Source organism: Caretta caretta, chromosome 3 (assembly GCF_965140235.1).
Source record: "Caretta caretta isolate rCarCar2 chromosome 3, rCarCar1.hap1, whole genome shotgun sequence".
Classification (NCBI taxonomy): domain Eukaryota; kingdom Metazoa; phylum Chordata; order Testudines; family Cheloniidae; genus Caretta; species Caretta caretta.
Window position 1 is genome coordinate 62,296,876 of NC_134208.1, and position 18,203 is coordinate 62,315,078.

Sequence of the window (18,203 nt, forward strand, 5' to 3'; positions counted from 1 at the left end):
GGATTTGTTTTTAAAAAAAAATCTTGAATTTATTTTATAAAACAAATAAATTTTTAGAGTTGGATTGACTCAAGTTCTCTATCCACCCCACAGGCAGCCACCCTGTTAATGTACCTCAACCCTGTTCTGGCAAGAATGTTTCTGTCTGAGAAGTACAATTTGGTCACTGTGGCCAAATCATCCCTTGGCCTTAACTGAAGAGACTGCCAAAAAGTTAACTGCAATGGAGAATTGTCTATTGGGAATTGTACTGAGATTTCCAAACTCATTTTTTATAGGAAAGCTGGTTATCGATAAATGTCATGAAACGCCAATTTCACCATATACATACAAAACAATGAAAAAATATTTCAGTTGATGATAATAAAACTTACAAATAGGCAGGGTAAGAAAAATGCTGCTTGAGAACTTAGAGTTTAGTTTCAGGATAGTTACTTTGTAGATTGTCACAATTTGTGTTTTAACAGTTCTAAAACTTTAACTTGTTGAATCTCAACGTCTGTCATTAAATAATTGACAATTCCACACATAATTTTGTGTAACTGAAAATTTAAACTGATAAAAATGCTTTAAAATAAATATTTTGATATTCTCAATTATATATATAAAAAAAGAATTCTGCCTAGCCTACTTTTAAGCCATCGCACAATGGTAATTTATGGAGCTGACTCAAACTGGTAACTTGAAATGCTTGTCAGTACATAGTGCCATAGATGGGTGCGTGCTACCTTATGTGTGCCTGACTCAAGGAATACATTGACACAAACTTCTTTTTTGAATGAGTAAGGGAAGTAGATAAACAGTGGAGAGGAATGCTGCTCTTTTCCACTCAAGGTGGAATTCAGTACAGTTTAAATGGAAAATCTGCTATCTCCATTACCAAATCCCTGAGCCATCCACACTTGAGAGTTTTAGAAAGATTTAAATTCTTTTACAATTCTTGATTTGTTATAAATTAAACTTTTTATTGTGATGCAGTTATTTTGTAAAGGAGTGATTGTATTGTGTCAATTCAGAAAGAAGTGGGGGCAGGGAAAGCGGAAGAAGAGATGCTGAATGGAAGTTTGTGATCTCAAAAAGAAAAATGCAGGCATGGGTTTTCAAGCAATCACTCTGGAAATCTATGTAAATTATGTATTTTTAAAAAGATAGAATATCCTTCTCTTTTCTAACAACCATTTTCTCTGAAGCATCCTGAGTTTTTTCCCTTTTAAATGGTGAAGCTGAATAATTAGAATGAAGGAGTGGATCTGATACGAGACAAGCAGCAAACCACTGCAATGTTCAAGTGTAACTAGAATCTCTATGTATTTTATTTATATAGTGTTTCTCATGCAACTATTCCTAGTGCTTTGTGTGATCATCACTGTGAATAATACAGCTGCTGTTGGGGCAAAGACTGTTGAAAGGGTTACTCCAAACAGCAAAAAAAACATTGCTCAATCCTTATTTAAGTCACCTATTCACTACAAGCTGCTGCTTTTGAAATCTAGAATAGGGGTTTGGAAAGCACTTTTCACACACTAGTTCTCTTTAAATTTTAAACTCATTGTTTTGTAAGTCAGATGGAGTGTTATGTAGTGATACAGAGCTTTGACTAATTGCCACTTATTAAAGGATTAGACTCTTATTAAAGAAAGAATTGTTGTCCAAAAGACTAGACTTATTATTACTTTTCAAAAGAAACTTGCAATCTTTAACTTCTATCTGGATTCTAACTGAAGGGAGTGGTGTAGCAAATTTCACATGTGTGTTTCTGAGCTACCATTAACATGCCAATACGGAAAGTTAGAATACCATGTGGCATATGAACACAAATTCTTAATTGCTGTGGTTAAAAATTATACTCTTGTACTTTGTTTCAGGAAGAAAATGTGACTGTGACAAAGGATTTTAGTAGAGTAGAAAATGCTTATCAAATGGAAGCAGAGGTATGTATTAATCATAGCAAGAGGAATAACCATGCACCTAGACATAATGAGTTTGTAGGTTTAGTCTTTTCTCCTCAAAACTAGGAAGGGACAGTTACATACAGTACAGCACTGAGACTTTCCTAAAAGAGCCAGTATGAAGTAGTAAAATTAAAAAGGCACCCACAGAATTTTGCAAGAAGTAAGCTAGGTTCTGGGGTGATAGAGCAAGATTTTCTTCATTCTTTGCTATAGAGTGGAGCCCATTCACCCCATCATAATGGGGAGGCTATATTACATACGTTGGATGTTAGGAGAGCCTTGGCCTTCTATTTGGATGGGATGAAGGCCTTTAGGAAATCTCCCAAGCTCTTCCTATCAATTGCAGAAAGATCAAAAGGCACAGCGATATCAGCTCTGGGGCTTTCTAATTGGGTCTCGAGCTGTATTAGCTACTGCTATCATGCTCGTAATTTGGTACCTCCACCTGGAATCTTACATTCCACGAGGTCGGTTTCCACCTTGGTCGCCTGAATTAAAGACATTTCTATTCTGGAAATCTGCAGGGCAGCAACCTGGGTGTCTGCTCATACTTTTGCAGAACACTATCTGATTACTAGAGACGCCACTTTTGTTGCCCTCTTTGGCTCCACAGTATTGTAATCCATAACGGATTTGACTCCAAAGTCCCAACCCTCCATCGGGGATACTGCTTGGGAGTCACCTACAGTGGAGCACCTATAGGGACACTACTCAAAGTAATTACTCACCTTGTGAAGTGTAACGATGGTTCTCCATAACCAATCCACCCTCCGTCTTCTTCAGAATTCTCAGTAGGGGCTCTGCAGTAGAGAAGGAACTGAGGATGGTTCACCCGCACATTGCTAATTAGCCTCGCGGCAGAGCACGAGGGAGGGAGGAGAGTGCATGTCTGGACCGAACAGACACTGCTACCAAAGATCTCCAATCAGAGGCACAGGGTGCAGACACACCTACAGTGGAGCATGTAGAGAGACACACATCTTGAAGAACCATCGTTACTGCACAAGGTGAATAACTTTCTCTTATGTGAGTAATCCCGCTGACACCAAGGTGACTATTCATGTGAATAGAACTTTGCATGAGTAGGCCCTTACCAAGCAGGAAGTGCTGTACTGGGAGTCAATCCAGCTAAGGAAAAACACCATCTTTTTTGGTCTATGAATCTTTGCAATACAGCATGCTAATTAGACCACTATCCAATAGCTTGATAATGTGTTTTGTGGAGGGGGCCTGGAAGTTTGCATCACTGATAGTTACTTGCAACTCCGTAGTTGAAGCACAGTTCCATTTTGCACTTTAGAGAGCCTCTTTGGTTTGTATGAAGAACATAACTTATCCACCTCAAACTAACAGCACTGAGTACAGAAAGAATGTTGAGAATTACACTTATTTGTTTTTAGGATTTAAAATTAAACTGGGTCCTTTAAGAAATATGTCAGTATTTTGCCTTGGTCCTGAATTATCTTAATTGAATAGTGCAGATGCTTTAAACTTCCCCTGTAGTTGGAAGTAATTGAAGTCTTGTGGATGAGCTATATTTGAAAAATTAAGGTAAGCTATTAATGAGGTATCAAACTGTTTTTATATAGACTACAGCAAGACTTAGCTGGGGGGAGGGGGAGAGTGGATGGATAGCTCAGTGGTTTGAGCATTGGCCTGCTAAACCCAGGGTTGTGAGTTCAATCCTTGAGGGAGCTATTTAGGGATTGGGGCAAAAATTGGGAATTGGTCCTGCTTTGAGCAGGGGGTTGGACTAGATGACCTCCTGAGGTCCCTTCCAACCCTGATATTCTCTGATTAGGCCAACACCTGAACTAATTCTAAAATAGAGTCATATTGATAAAGAGAACTCAACCAATCCCCAGTTTTTCTGTACCATTTTCTGCAACTCACCATCTCCCGCAGTTCTGCTAAGCATGGGACTGCTCTCCTCGCTGCCATTTCCTGAGAGGGTTCAGAGCAGCAGCACAGCTTGTGCTGGCCAACCCTCCTCCTTCCCTGATACCCTGTGTTCGCCGCAGCAGTCTGCTAAACTCACATCCTTTAAAGTTACTGTTTAGGTCAGGGGTGGGCAAACTTTTTGGCCCGAGAAATAGTATGGGAGGCCGGGTAGGGAAAGCTGTGCCTCCACAAACAGCCTGGCCCCCGCCCTCTCCCACTTCTTGCCCCTTGACTGCCCCCCTGAGAACCCCTGACCCATCCAACCCCCCCTGCTCCTTGTCCCCTGACTATCCCCTCCTGGGACCCCCCCGCCCAGAACCACACCCCCCCGGGACCCCACTCCCCATCCAAACCCCCCCCCCGCTCCCTGTCCCCTAACTGCCCTGACCCCTATCTACACCCCTGCCCCCTGACAGGCCCCCCGGAACTCCCGACCCATCCAACTGCCCCCACTCCTTGTCCCTTGACCGCTCCCTCCCGAGGCCCCCATCCCTAACTGCATCTGAGCAGGACTCAGGGAAAATGTAGCAAAAATATTTTCCCCCAAAAAAGTTTGAGGCCATGTGCAAAAGATTGTGTCCACAATATTTATCCAACCTCAGCAAGCTCCTGAGCTCAAGCCTCGAAGTAAATACCTCCCCTCAAAATCCTCCCTCAAGGTTCTGATTCCCCTGCACTTCTTTTTTGGAGGCATGATTAGAGAGAGGTGAAAAATTCAGTAGGGGTAAGACCATTAACATATATGACCTTAGATTTTTACAAACTCCAAAAGCCTAAAAGTTCTATTACTGAGGTTCCAAAAGTAGATACTGCAATAGCATCCTTAACAAGATATATGATTATTCTGGCTGAAGGGGAATTCTTTCCTAAGGACCCCACAGATAGCGAAATGGAGGCCACCCACACTCTGGCAAGTCAAGTATAATTAGGCAGGCCAAAAAACAACTTGAAAAGCAACTAGCAAAAGACAAAAAAAATAACAGCGAAAAATTTATTAAGTGTTTCAGAAGCAGGAAGCCTATCTAAGGACTTGTCTACACTGGCAATTTACAGCGCGGCAACTTTCTTGCTCGGGGTGTGAAAAAACACCCCTCTGAGTGCAGCAAGTTGCAGTGCTGTAAAGCGCCAGTGTTGACAGTGCACCAGTGCTGTTGGAGGTGGTTTTTTTAGAGCGCCGGGAGAGCTCTCTCCCAGAGCTCTGCCGCGATCACACAAGCCACGTTAAAGCGCTGCTGCAGCAGCCCTTTTCCGTTGCCAGTGTAGACTAGCCCATACAATCAGTGAGGCCTCTGGCTGTATTTCAAGGAATCCCTGTTGAGGTTACAGGGACAAACCATCCCGATGAGTCGAAAGAATAGTAAATATGGCAGGCGACCAGCTTGGCTTAATGGTGAAATCTTAGCGGATCTTAAACATAAAAAAGAAGCTTACAAGAAGTGGAAGGTTGGACATATGACCAGGGAAGAGTATAAAAATATTGCTCGGGCAGGTAGGAATGTTATCAGGAGGGCCAAATCGCACCTGGAGCTGCAGCTAGCCAGAGATGTCAAGAGTAACAAGAAGGGTTTCTTCAGGTATGTTGGCAACAAGAAGAAAGCCAAGGAATGTGTGGGCCCCTTACTGAATGAGGGAGGCAAACTAGTGACAGAGGATGTGGAAAAAGCTAATGTACTCAATGCTTTTTTTGCCTCTGTTTTCACTAACAAGGTCAGCTCCCAGACTGCTACGCTGGGCATCACAAAATGGGGAAGAGATGGCCAGCCCTCTGTGGAGATAGAGGTGGTTAGGGACTATTTAGAAAAGCTGGACGTGCACAAGTCCATGGGGCCGGACGAGTTGCATCCGAGAGTGCTGAAGGAATTGGCGGCTGTGATTGCAGAGCCATTGGCCATTATCTTTGAAAACTCATGGCGAACCGGGGAAGTCCCGGATGACTGGAAAAAGGCTAATGTAGTGCCAATCTTTAAAAAAGGGAAGAAGGAGGATCCTGGGAACTACAGGCCAGTCAGCCTCACTTCAGTCCCTGGAAAAATCATGGAGCAGGTCCTCAAAGAATCAATCCTGAAGCACTTGCATGAGAGGAAAGTGATCAGGAACAGCCAGCATGGATTCACCAAGGGAAGGTCATGCCTGACTAATCTAATCGCCTTTTATGATGAGATTACTGGTTCTGTGGATGAAGGGAAAGCAGTGGATGTATTGTTTCTTGACTTTAGCAAAGCTTTTGACACGGTCTCCCACAGTATTCTTGTCAGCAAGTTAAGGAAGTATGGGCTGGATGAATGCACTACAAGGTGGGTAGAAAGCTGGCTAGATTGTCGGGCTCAACGGGTAGTGATCAATGGCTCCATATCTAGTTGGCAGCCGGTATCAAGTGGAGTACCCCAAGGGTCGGTCCTGGGGCCGGTTTTGTTCAATATCTTCATAAATGATCTGGAGGATGGTGTGGATTGCACTCTCAGCAAATTTGTGGATGATACTAAACTGGGAGGAGTGGTAGATACGCTGGAGGGGAGGGATAGGATACAGAAAGACCTAGACAAATTGGAGGATTGGGCCAAAAGAAATCTGATGAGGTTCAATAAGGATAAGTGCAGGGTCCTGCACTTAGGACGGAAGAACCCAATGCACAGCTACAGACTAGGGACCGAATGGCTAGGCAGCAGTTCTGCGGAAAAGGACCTAGGGGTGACAGTGGACGAGAAGCTGGATATGAGTCAGCAGTGTGCCCTTGTTGCCAAGAAGGCCAATGGCATTTTGGGATGTATAAGTAGGGGCATAGCGAGCAGATCGAGGGACGTGATCGTTCCCCTCTATTCGACATTGGTGAGGCCTCATCTGGAGTACTGTGTCCAGTTTTGGGCCCCACACTTCAAGAAGGATGTGGATAAATTGGAGAGAGTCCAGCGAAGGGCAACAAAAATGATTAGGGGACTGGAACACATGAGTTATGAGGAGAGGCTGAGGGAGCTGGGATTGTTTAGCCTGCAGAAGAGAAGAATGAGGGGGGATCTGATAGCTGCTTTCAACTACCTGAAAGGGGGTTCCAAAGAGGATGGCTCTAGACTGTTCTCAATGGTAGCAGATGACAGAACGAGGAGTAATGGTCTCAAGTTGCAGTGGGGGAGGTTTAGATTGGATATTAGGAAAAACTTTTTCACTAAGAGGGTGGTGAAACACTGGAATGCGTTACCTAGGGAGGTGGTAGAATCTCCTTCCTTAGAGGTTTTTAAGGTCAGGCTTGACAAAGCCCTGGCTGGGATGATTTAACTGGGAATTGGTCCTGCTTTGAGCAGGGGGTTGGACTAGATGACCTTCTGGGGTCCCTTCCAACCCTGATATTCTATGATTCTATGAAAGTGCTAAAGAAGTCCTTAAGCAAGAGAAGACTGATACGGAGAAGCTAAATGAATTCTTTGCATCTGTCTTCACTGCAGAGGATGTGAGGGAGATTCCCACATCTGAGCCATTCTTTTTAGGTGACAGATGTAACGAACTGTCCCAGATTGAGGTGTCGAGAGAGGAGGTTTTGGAACAAATCGATAAATTAAACAGTAATAAGTCACCAGGACCAGATGGAACTCAAATATGAAATTATAAAACTACTAATGTGGTATGTAACCTATTCAATGTTGATAAATGCAAAGTAATGCACATTGGAAAACATAATCCCAACTATACATATAAAATGATGGGGTCTAAATTAGCTGTTACCACTCAAGAAAGAGATCTTGGAATCATTGTGGATAGTTCTCTGAAAACATCCACTCGATGTGCAGCAGCAGTGAAAAAAGCGAACAGAATGTTGGGAATCATTAAGAAAGGGATAGATAAGAAGACAGAAAATATCATATTGCCTTGTATAAATCCATGGTATGCCCACATCTTGAATACTGTATGCAGATGTGGTCACCCCATCTCAAAAAAGATATACTGGAATTGGAAAAGGTCCAGAAAAGGGCAACAAAAATAATTAGCAGTATGGAACGACTGCCATATGAAGAGAGATTAATAAGACTGGGACTTTTCAGGTTGGAAGAGAGGCGACTAAGGAGGGATATGATAGAAGTCTATAAAACCATGACTGGTGTGGAGAAAGTAAATAAGGGAGTGTTATTTACTCCTTCTCATCACTCAAGACCTAAGGGTCACCAAATGAAATTAATAGGCAGCAGATTTTAAAACACACAAAAGCAAGTATTTTTTTCCACATAATGCAGTTAACCTGTGGAACTCCTTGTCAGAGGATGTTGTGGAGGCCAATACTATAACAGTGTTCAAAAAAGAACTAGATAAGTTCATGGAGGATAGGTCCATCAATGGCTATTAGCCAGGATGGACAGGGACCTCCAGACAACAAATTTGAAGACTTGGTTGAGGGCCTGAGAACCCCGTATCTTTCAATACTGGAGGTATCTACAACTTGCAAAACCCTTGGAGATCGCTTGCTTCCATTCTACCAATCTGGAAAAATATTACAACAGACAGATGGGTATTGGAAATTAATGAGACTGGTTACTCCATCCGCTTTACCTCCAAACCCCGTACCCGCCTTACCTCCCCGTCTTTCTTCAGGGATCCCTCTCATAAAAATCTACTGTGAGAAGAGGGTAACCCACCTCATACATCTAGAAGCAGTGGAACCCTTATCAACGGAATACAGAGGGAGGGGATTCTATTAACACTACTTTCTCACACAGAAAAAACAGGAGGGTGGAAACCCATCCTCAACCTATGGTGACTCAACAAATTTGAAAACACAATGATTCAAAATGGTCACACTAGGCACCATAATTCCAGCACTAGAAAGGGGAGACTGGTTCTCAGCCCTCGACCTCTAGGATGCGTATTTTCATATAACCATCCATCACATCAGTGGTTTCTCTGCTTTGCAATAGGGCAAGATCATTTCCAAGACAAGGTTCTACCCTTCAGCCTATCCACTGCCCCGTGGATATTTTCAAAGGTCCTAGCCGTTGTAGCTGCCTTATCTCCGCAGAAAAGGAATCCTGATATTTCTGTACTTGGATGACTGTCTGCTGAAAGCACCAACATTGCAGACAGTGTTAGAGTCCACCGAACAGGTGATAACTCTATTTACGAGGTTAGGCCTTCAAATAAACATTGAAAAATCCACTCTGACACCAGTACAACAACCAGAGTTTATTGGGGCATACCTCAATTCTCCTGAAGCGATGGCCTCCCTACCAAGAAAATGATTTCTGACTTTACCCAACCTGATCTCCATGACGTGAAATAGTCCACAAGTGTGTGCCAGAACCTGCCTACAACTTCTAGGCCACATGGCTGTCATGACCTTCATCATCAGACAGGCGAGGTTACATTTGCAGTGTCTACAAGCCTGGCTCTGGACAAACTATGTTCCACACAGGAACAATATAAACAAGCCCCTCACAGTGCCGCACAAAATAAAAGACTCCCTTCTATAGTGGACACACCCATAAAACATCTGGAGGGGAGTGCCCTTCACACAGAATCCCTTCTGGGTTGGGGGGCGCATCTAAACCCACACTCTATGCAGGGCCAGTGGTCCACAGCGGAATCCTATCTTCATATAAACCTTTTAGAACTACAAGCTGTCCGAAATGCCTGCTCCTACTTCTTACCGATCATCAAAGACAAGACTGTACAGATCCTTACAGACAACTTGGCTTGTATGTTTTACATAAACAGACAAGGGGGAGCACGATCACACTCCCTATGCATGGAACCCATGCAACTCTGCCAATGGCATATTACAGCATCGTACCCACCTGGATGCCAGAATACCACACCAGATAGGCTGAGCAGGCACTTCTCTCAGGAGCATGAGTAGGAGCTGGATACATGTGTGCTCCTAAACATTTTTCGGAATTGCAGGTTCCCAACAATAGATCTCTTTGCAACCACTCAAAACACCAAATGCCTGCAGTTTTGCTTCAGAGCAGGACTCAGTCCATACTCTCAGCAATGCCTTCCTCACCAAATGGAATGCTCCCCTCCTATACGCCTTCCCTCCCACCCCTCTCCTAGCACAAGTTGTTCACAAAATCAGACAGGACAGATCCAGAGTGATCATAATAGCCCCCATATGGTCTTGACAAATGTGGTATCCTTATCTTCTACAGATGGCTGTGTGTCCACCACGCACGCTCCCGCTTCAGTCTTGGCTCCTATCTCAGGACACAGGATGCGTCCTCCATCCAGATCCTCAAAGACTCCAACTCAAAGCGTGGTTACTTCATGGCTCTCAGGATGACAGACGTACATAACATTTTGTTAAACAATTGTAAGACAATCACCTGCCTCATGCACATGCATAAATGGAAGAGATTCGGTGCCAATATAAACAGGCTGCAGCTGTTTCAGCACCATTACCACTAATACTAGACTACTTGCTAGAACTAAAACAGTCTGGCCTTTCCATGAGTTCCATAAGAGTACACCTATCTGCCATCACGGCATTTCACCACAAAGTAGATAGATTCTCTACCTTTGTACACCCACTTACTCAACACTTTTTCAAAGGCCTCTCCAACATCTTCCCGGAAATTCGAAATCCTAACCCACCATGGGATCTCAACCTAGTCCTCCACATCTTCACCAGACCTCCATTTGAGACCATGGCAACATGCTCCCTGCTACACCTTTCTCTAGTGGCCTTTATATCCTCCAGATGGGTGGGAGAACTGGGAACTCTCATCATTGACCCACCTTACATAATCTTTTTCAAAGATAAAGTATCCCTCAGGCTACACCCCAAGATTCTCCCTAAAGTTGTATCGTCCTTTCACCTCAACCAACCTATCCACTTAGTGACATTTTTCCCCAAACCACATGAGGCTGGACAACAGTCCAGACTACACACCTTGGATGTCTGCAGGGCAATAGCCTTCTATATTGAAAGAACAAAATCTTTTCATAAGTCTCCAAAACTGTTCATCTCCATCACTGAACGATCCAAAGGGAACACCATATCCAAACAGCAGCTATCCAAATAGATATTGGACTGCATAAAACTGCGTTATCTCCAGCATGACCAACAACCGCCTACAGGGATTACACGCATTCTGCCAGGGCCTTATCAGCCTCCGTAGCCTTTCTTAACAATGTTCCCATCACAGATATCTGTAGGGTTGCAACCTGCAACCCATACATTTACTTAGCTGTATGCTTTACAACAGCACGCATCCTCCGATGCCCTGTTCGGACACACTGTAGTTTCATCTGCTACAACTTCAACTCCGAAGTCCCCTCCTTCCACCGGAGGGCACTGCTCTGAAGTCACCTAAGTTGGAGCACCCACAGGGACACCACTCGAAGAAGAGAAAGTTACACACCTTGTGCAGTAACGTAGATTCTTCGAGATGTGTGTCCCTGTGGGTGCTCCACTACCCTTTCTCCTCCCTTCTACTTTGGAGTTTCACACTAATGATCTGCAGTAGAGAAGGCATGGTGCGGGGGTTGGTTGCACAGCACCAGATAACCACCTGAAGCAGTGCGAGATGGGGATCGCACATGTGTGACCCAACTGGAAACTGCTACCATAAATCTCCAATTACAAGCGCAGGGGTGCACAAACACCTAAAGTGGATCACCCACAGGGACGCACATCTCGAAGAACCTATGTTACTGCACAAGGTAACTTTCTCATCTCATCTCTATCCTAAACAAGTGGGTGTAAAATGGCTTCTGAACTATCAGAGACTACAAATATACTATAGGAGATAACAAAATGGGCAGAAAAGAACCTCCCTCCTCACAGGTGATTCACATAAAAGGGAAGTTGAATCAGAAAGCAGACTGGCTGAGCCAATGCACAGTCAGCAGAATAGTGCCTGAACCAGGAAGTCTTCAATCTGATCTTAAAGATGCTTGGTTTCCTCTTGGTTGATCTATTTGCAAGTTACAAAAAGACCAGCAGCTGAAATACTTTACCAGGGAACCCCAAGTCCATGGGAACAGAGTCCTGTCATACAGATGGCCAAGAAAGCTTGTGATATGCATTCCTTCCCTCTCATAAGAAAAATAATTCAAAAGATAATGCAGAAACAAGTAAAGGAGATGGTGATAATTGTGTATTGGCCAAGGAAGCCCTGGTTCTCTGATTTGATAGATCTAAAACTGCAAATCGCCATTACAGCTGCCACCCAGACTGGACATCCTTGACCATGGCTCTCTCCTCCACCCAGACCCAGACCATCTTCAGCTGAGAGCCTGGTTATTGAAAGGGAAGTGTTCTAACAGTACTAGGCCTATCTTCCAAAGTGATTAGGACTTTGTATGAGTCCAGGAGAGTCTCCATGATAAAAGCTTATTCCTCCATCTGGATCAAGTTCAGCATTTGGTGCCAGGAAAGCAATGCTAATCCAAGAGATCTGGAACTCCAGCTATCCTGGACTCTTTCAAAGAAGGTATGGATAAAGGTCTTCAGTCCAGCACCATAGCGCGCCAGGTATCTGCCACTGGTAGTATTCTATTCACAGGATCCTCAAGTTCTTTGGCACAGAATCCCAAGGTAGTCAGATTTGTCAGAGCAGTCAAACTGGCAGTCAGACCAGTCTTCCCTAAATGGGTCCCACTACTGGTGTTGAGGGCCCTAGCCATTCACCCTTTCAAGCCTCTGACTTGTATATCAGCATTTTGTCTCTCCATCAAAATCTGTTTTCTGGCTGCCATCATGTCTGCTGGGCAAGGTTCAAATATGGCAGTCCTATTTATGCAAGCACCCCTGAGTGTTCCATGAAGACAGGAGGGTACTGAGAACTGCAGTTGTTTCTCCCCAGCATGAAGTCTGCTTTCCATAGCTTGCAGAAGATTATCCTTCCTTCTTTCTGCTCAAAGCCACAGCACCCACCCAAGAAGCTGGGGCACAATTTAGATGTCAGAAAAGCACTATAAATCTATATCAAGTGCACAGAATCCACAAGGTCAGGCCCTGTTTGCCTTCTTTCACGCAAAATGTCAAAGGCTCAGAATCTCCAGGATGTCTCTTTTTAGGTGGGTCAGACGGTGCATTGTTGAAACTTACAAAAAGGATCAGGCACTTCTCTTTCAGAAGCTATCCAGGCACACTCCACGAGATCCACGGCAACCTTGTGGGCCGAATGAGCATGTGCCTCTACCACAGATAGAGCAGAGCAGCCACCTGGTCATTGGTTAATAGCATTGTCAAACATGAGAAAGTGGACATTCTGTCCTCTGCAAAAGCCTCCTTTGGCTGAAAGGTGCTCCTTGTAGTGGTCCAGTAACAGTCTTGCCTTTTGGTCAGTCCTCAAGGGGGAGGAGGTCTATTTAACTCTTTTTCTATTTACCCTTTCTTGTCCCTCCCCACTCCTGTACACTACTCACGACTTCCCACGTATAACAAAATTGTGGGAGATATTGGGCTGCAGAATGAAAAATTTCTTAAAATAATTTCCTTTCTGCTAGCAGCACCTCCCACAATTCTACCCACCTTGGTGGCTTTCTGCCAAGGATAAGCCTTTTATTTGCATATTTATCATGCAGGGAGTTGGCCTGGTCCACAGTTAATGCATTGGCTGTTGATGTTATGCTTATAAATATTTTTCTCTGAGTTTTTCACACAGCTTTGGAATGACTCACCTGGCAGCAAGGGGGAAAAGGGCACGTGGCCAGCATGAGCTGCACTGCAGCTTTGAATCACCACTGAAAGCTGCAGAGAGGAGAAGAGCAGCCATGTGTATAGCAGAATTGTGGAAGATGCTTCTAGGAGAAAGGAAATCATCAATTTTTTTTCTATTTCATGCAACAATTCTGTGAATTGTAATGGCTCAGTGGTAAGAGGAAGACTGGACAGATGCAGTAAGTTCCTACTGGCAGGTCACTTGGCCCAGCTGTTATTGTGTTTAAAGAGTCATGACAGCATACTAGCTTGGGCACCAGTGATAGCTCCTTAGGCTCCACTGTGCGTTGAGTTAGTGCTATAGCAGGAGCACAAGGGGAACCCACAAAGCACACAGACATCAAAATTCACACTGGTCCTGGGCCCACCCTATTTACATAAGTAGAGTTCTCGCTGTAACAGCCCTCTAAACAAATGAATAATTTGCAAACTGAGTGTCACTGTCATAAATATAAAGGGAAGGGTAAATACCTTTAAATCCCTCCTGGCCAGAGGAAAAACCCTTTCACCTGTAAAGGGTTAAGAAGCTAAGACAGCCTCGCTGGCACCTGACCAAAATGACCAATGAGGAGACAAGATACTTTCAGAGCTTGAGGGGGGGGAACAAAGGGTTTTCTCTGTCTGTGTTGGCTTTTGCTGGGACCAGAGCAGGAATGCAGGTCAGAACTCCTGTAAAAAATCAGTAAGCAATCTGATTAGATATGCGTTAGATTCTGTTTTGTTTAAATGGCTGATAAAATAAGTTGTGCTGAATGGCATGTATATTCCTGTTTTTGTGTCTTTTTGTAACTTAAGGTTTAGCCTAGAGGGATTCTCTATGTTTTGGATCTGATTACCCTGTAAGGTATTTACCATCCTGATTTTACAGAGGTGATTTCTTTTACTTTTTCTTTAGTTAAAATTCTTCTTTTAAGAACCTGATTGCTTTTCATTGTTCTTAAGATCCAAGGGTTTGGGTCTGTGTTCACCTATGCAAATTGGTGAGGATTTTTATCAAGCCTTCCCCAGGAAAGGGGGTGTAGGTCTTGGGGGGATTTTGGGGAGAAAGACGTTTCCAAGTGGGCTCTCTCACTGTTATATTTGTTAGACGCTTGGTGTTGGCAGCAATAAAGTCCAGGGACAAAAGGTAAAATAGTTTGTACCTTGGGGAAGTTTTAACCTAAGCTGGTAAAAATAAGCTTAGGGGGTCTTCATGCAGGTCCCCACATCTGTACCCTAGAGTTCAAAGTGGGGAAGGAACCTTGACAGTCACATTCACCAGTATGCCTTTTGGATGCTTCCCAGAGTCGTGCAAATGTAAAGTAGCTGTAAACCCTGTTTAGCTGCATGGTTTTGGTGTACCAATAAATCTGTCCTTAAGTGAATTATTTAAGGTTGATAGTGCATACCATATCATAAGATATATTGCATGGTACCATTCTCTTTGTGTTTCTTGTTTAGTGTTTGTGTGAAACTAATAGTTTTAAAAAAGACTAAGGAAATTCCCAGACAAAAAGCTATGTTACAACAGAGTTAAGAGTATACATCAGTTACTTCTGAGGACAGAACGTTTTATCCTGTAGTGATGACACAGTGGGGAAGAAATATGAAAAAAAAATCATGTCTTTAAAAATCAGTTAAATCTAACCATGAGCCCTAAACACTAAAATGCTTGAATCATAATTATATAGTTTTTGCATGACATCACTACAGGGTTGTTTTGGTATCTTAAGGTTGCTAAGGTTGTTTTAGTGTCTTAACTGTGCACTTCTTAACATGTTTTGACTTTTTAAATGTAACTCAAATTCCCAGAGTTTTAATGCTTGGTTTTGGGATCATTACAGCATTCCTGTAATTTTTATTTTTACCCTTAAATTACTGAGATATACTCTCAGCCGTAACTATTTTGGATGGGAGGAGCAGGGGAACACAGATTTATATAAAAGTTATATTTCTTGGATTTTAACCTTAACATTTAATATTACTAAAATACTAGTCACTAAACATTAAGTTTAGTCTTCTTGTAAGTGCATGTAAGAGTACCTAGAATTACACTGCAATTTTCCTTCCTGCATATCCTCTTCACCCCATTTGCCTAGTTTTCTGAATAATCACTCATGAAGTAGTAACTGGCATTTGTACTTGCCTAAGCTGTCTTCAGAATGTAAGAATTAGAGACACATGGCTTGTGAAATCTTAAGGGCACGTTTTCTTTCTCCAAAATTGCTAATATACCAAAAATCCTAGAGTTCCTCACAAAGAGCATATTCTGAATCCATTATTTTCATTCTGCTGCAAAACAATGATCATTTAACAGGCATCTTCTAGGCAAGTAGTAGTGGAGGTATAGGACTAATACCCTCAGTTGTTCTTACATATCAGGTTTGCAATTTGCCCTTGTAATTAAGTCACTGAAAGGAAAGTCACTTTTCTAATCCATTTACGTTTACTTACAGGTCTGCATTACATTTAGTGATTTTGGAAAAATGCAGAACATTTGCAACTTACTCGTTGAGAAACTGGGTAGTTCTGTTATCATCAGTCCACCACACTTCTACCATACAGCAGAGGCTATAGACACCCTTCGGTAAGTTCTCCCTCTCCTTTCCACAGAAATGCACAGCCTCAGGAAGCATTTACGTAATACATAATCCACACAGTTTAAAATGGGAAGCAATGATAGTCTCCCTGTTGTCCACTCCTGCCTTATACTTAAAGGAAAATTCAAGAAACTTTAAAAAGGTTATACAGTTTTTATAAATCCAGTTCCATTTAGCTTGCAAATAGTAAAGCTTAATCTTTCATGGAGGCTGCAGTGTCCTTGTATAAAGGCAGGAGGTAACAAGCTTTTCCATGATTTCAATAGGAAAAACAATCTGCTTAACATGCTCAGTCAGCATATCTGGTTTTTCAATGGGGTTAAATGAAAGCAAATTAATTTTAGTTTGGGATTTGTCCAGGAAGGTACAAGCATTTAACAGGCTCCATCCACTTCCCCAAGTGCTGCTGCTGTCCTCTTAGCTGCTGACAACAAACTTTGAAATACACCTTTCTAAAGAAACTACATTTCAGTTACTTTGAGGAGAAAGAAGAGCTTTCTAACATCAAAACATCCTCCTACAGCACCCCAGCCATAGAGGGAGAGTTAATTTGCCATGAAGGACATGAGACAAACATTCAGTGGTTGATGAAGGAAGGCGCCTGGGGAGATTAACTACATTTATCTGTTCCTCTTCCCCTAGTTTTTCAATTCACATTGAGATGAACTAAAAGAGCATTCAAAAGCCTGCTTTTCCCATTGATGCCACCAAAAAAACCCTTCTCCATCTCATCTGAAGTTCACACTCTGCAGATGGCCATGGCTATGTCCAAGAAACAAGCTCAGTCATCCACTGCTTAAAATAATGTTGAAATTGCCACAGAGGTGTGGTTGTGAGCAATATGTATTCTAAATGTCCAGCCATGAGTTTGTTAGCACACTGGAGTTTTCCCTTACAAGCTACCTCTTTCACATGCTCCCCATTTTTAACCATCAAGCATATGAGTGGGGAAGTAGAAGTGCCTTGCATCTATGTAGTCACAAAAAAATAATGATTTGGCAGGAGTTTCTGTGCTAAAGTTGGATCAGTTAACCTACCTTGCTTTTTACCTTCCAGGCGTCAAGTATGTCTTGCTGCTGTTGGGAACACACGTCAAAAAGCTCAAGAGGTCTGTCGACTGTTTGGCCAGTCACTGGGAAAACCGCTGCTAATCAGAGAAGAGGAAATGAAAGAGTGGGAAGGCCAAATAGACAGTCACCCATCCAACTCCTCAGACACACTCACTGTGCAGCAGAGAATCCAAAGTGCCACTATTTATGCTTCTTCAAAAGTATTTGCTATTTTTGAGATAAAGGGAAGAGAAAAGAGGAAAAACAAGCTTATCTAGACGCATGTTAAAGGATTTTTCTTATTTGTCTCTGACAAATCGTGGAATAAATGTATGTACTTTAAAGTACAAATTTATTCAGTTTTTCAGACCTGCATCTTCCTCTATAAATGATCAGGAAAAACTAGTTATAACATTAGTTGTCCGACCCTTCCCCCTCAAAAAAATAAGACCAGATTGTTCTCAGAACTACCTGGAGACACACAAATAGTTTTATCATGGTTCTTCAAACAAATTGAAGGTGGACACCCCAAGCTACACTGAAATCATTGGCAGTTTCCATGAGAGGAGAGGAAGGCTCAAAGGCTTTATATATATTTCATGCCATCACTAGTAGTCCTCCCCTTTCTACACCCTTATTTACAGTGGGTAGAGTTGGGTAGGACACCAGTGCCTCCAGCACATTTATTTTCTCTCTTACACATGGAGAAAGACGGATTAAATACCACGTTCCTTAGATACTAATTTGTGTCCTAAGAGTTGGTCTAAACATACTAAGCAAAGATAAGTAGCTCAGTGTACACTCCTTCAAAAAAGTAGATATTCACATTACAGATTTACTTACTGCAAATATCCACAAGAACTTGTTAACATTTAGTCCCAGTTGGCCTCCATCTAGATCAGTGCCCTTCAACTAGTGTGAATATATTACTTTTGAAGAAACACTGCATGCTAGACTATTTAGCTTGCACAAAAAGCTAAAATATTTGATGTGCAGAATGTTTGGTGCTGCTAGTTGCAATGCAGCTATATTTAAA

The 18,203-nt window shown here is 42.7% G+C and overlaps 1 protein-coding gene across 2 annotated transcripts in view; it reads left to right on the forward strand.

The window, feature by feature from the left end:
* Positions 1-17,522, forward strand: part of IRAK1BP1 (interleukin 1 receptor associated kinase 1 binding protein 1) — a 28,285-nt gene extending 10,763 nt beyond the window's left edge. The window contains exons 2-4 of one of the 2 annotated variants that reach the window (XM_048845181.2): positions 1,866-1,931; positions 15,975-16,105; positions 17,175-17,522. In XM_048845181.2, coding sequence (XP_048701138.2) covers positions 1,866-1,931; positions 15,975-16,105; positions 17,175-17,445 — 468 coding nt within the window. In that variant the 3' untranslated portion in view covers positions 17,446-17,522. The remainder of the gene's footprint in view (positions 1-1,865; positions 1,932-15,974; positions 16,106-17,174) is intronic. The other variant, XM_048845182.2, reaches the window with a different exon arrangement.
* The last annotated feature ends 681 nt before the right edge of the window (positions 17,523-18,203 follow it).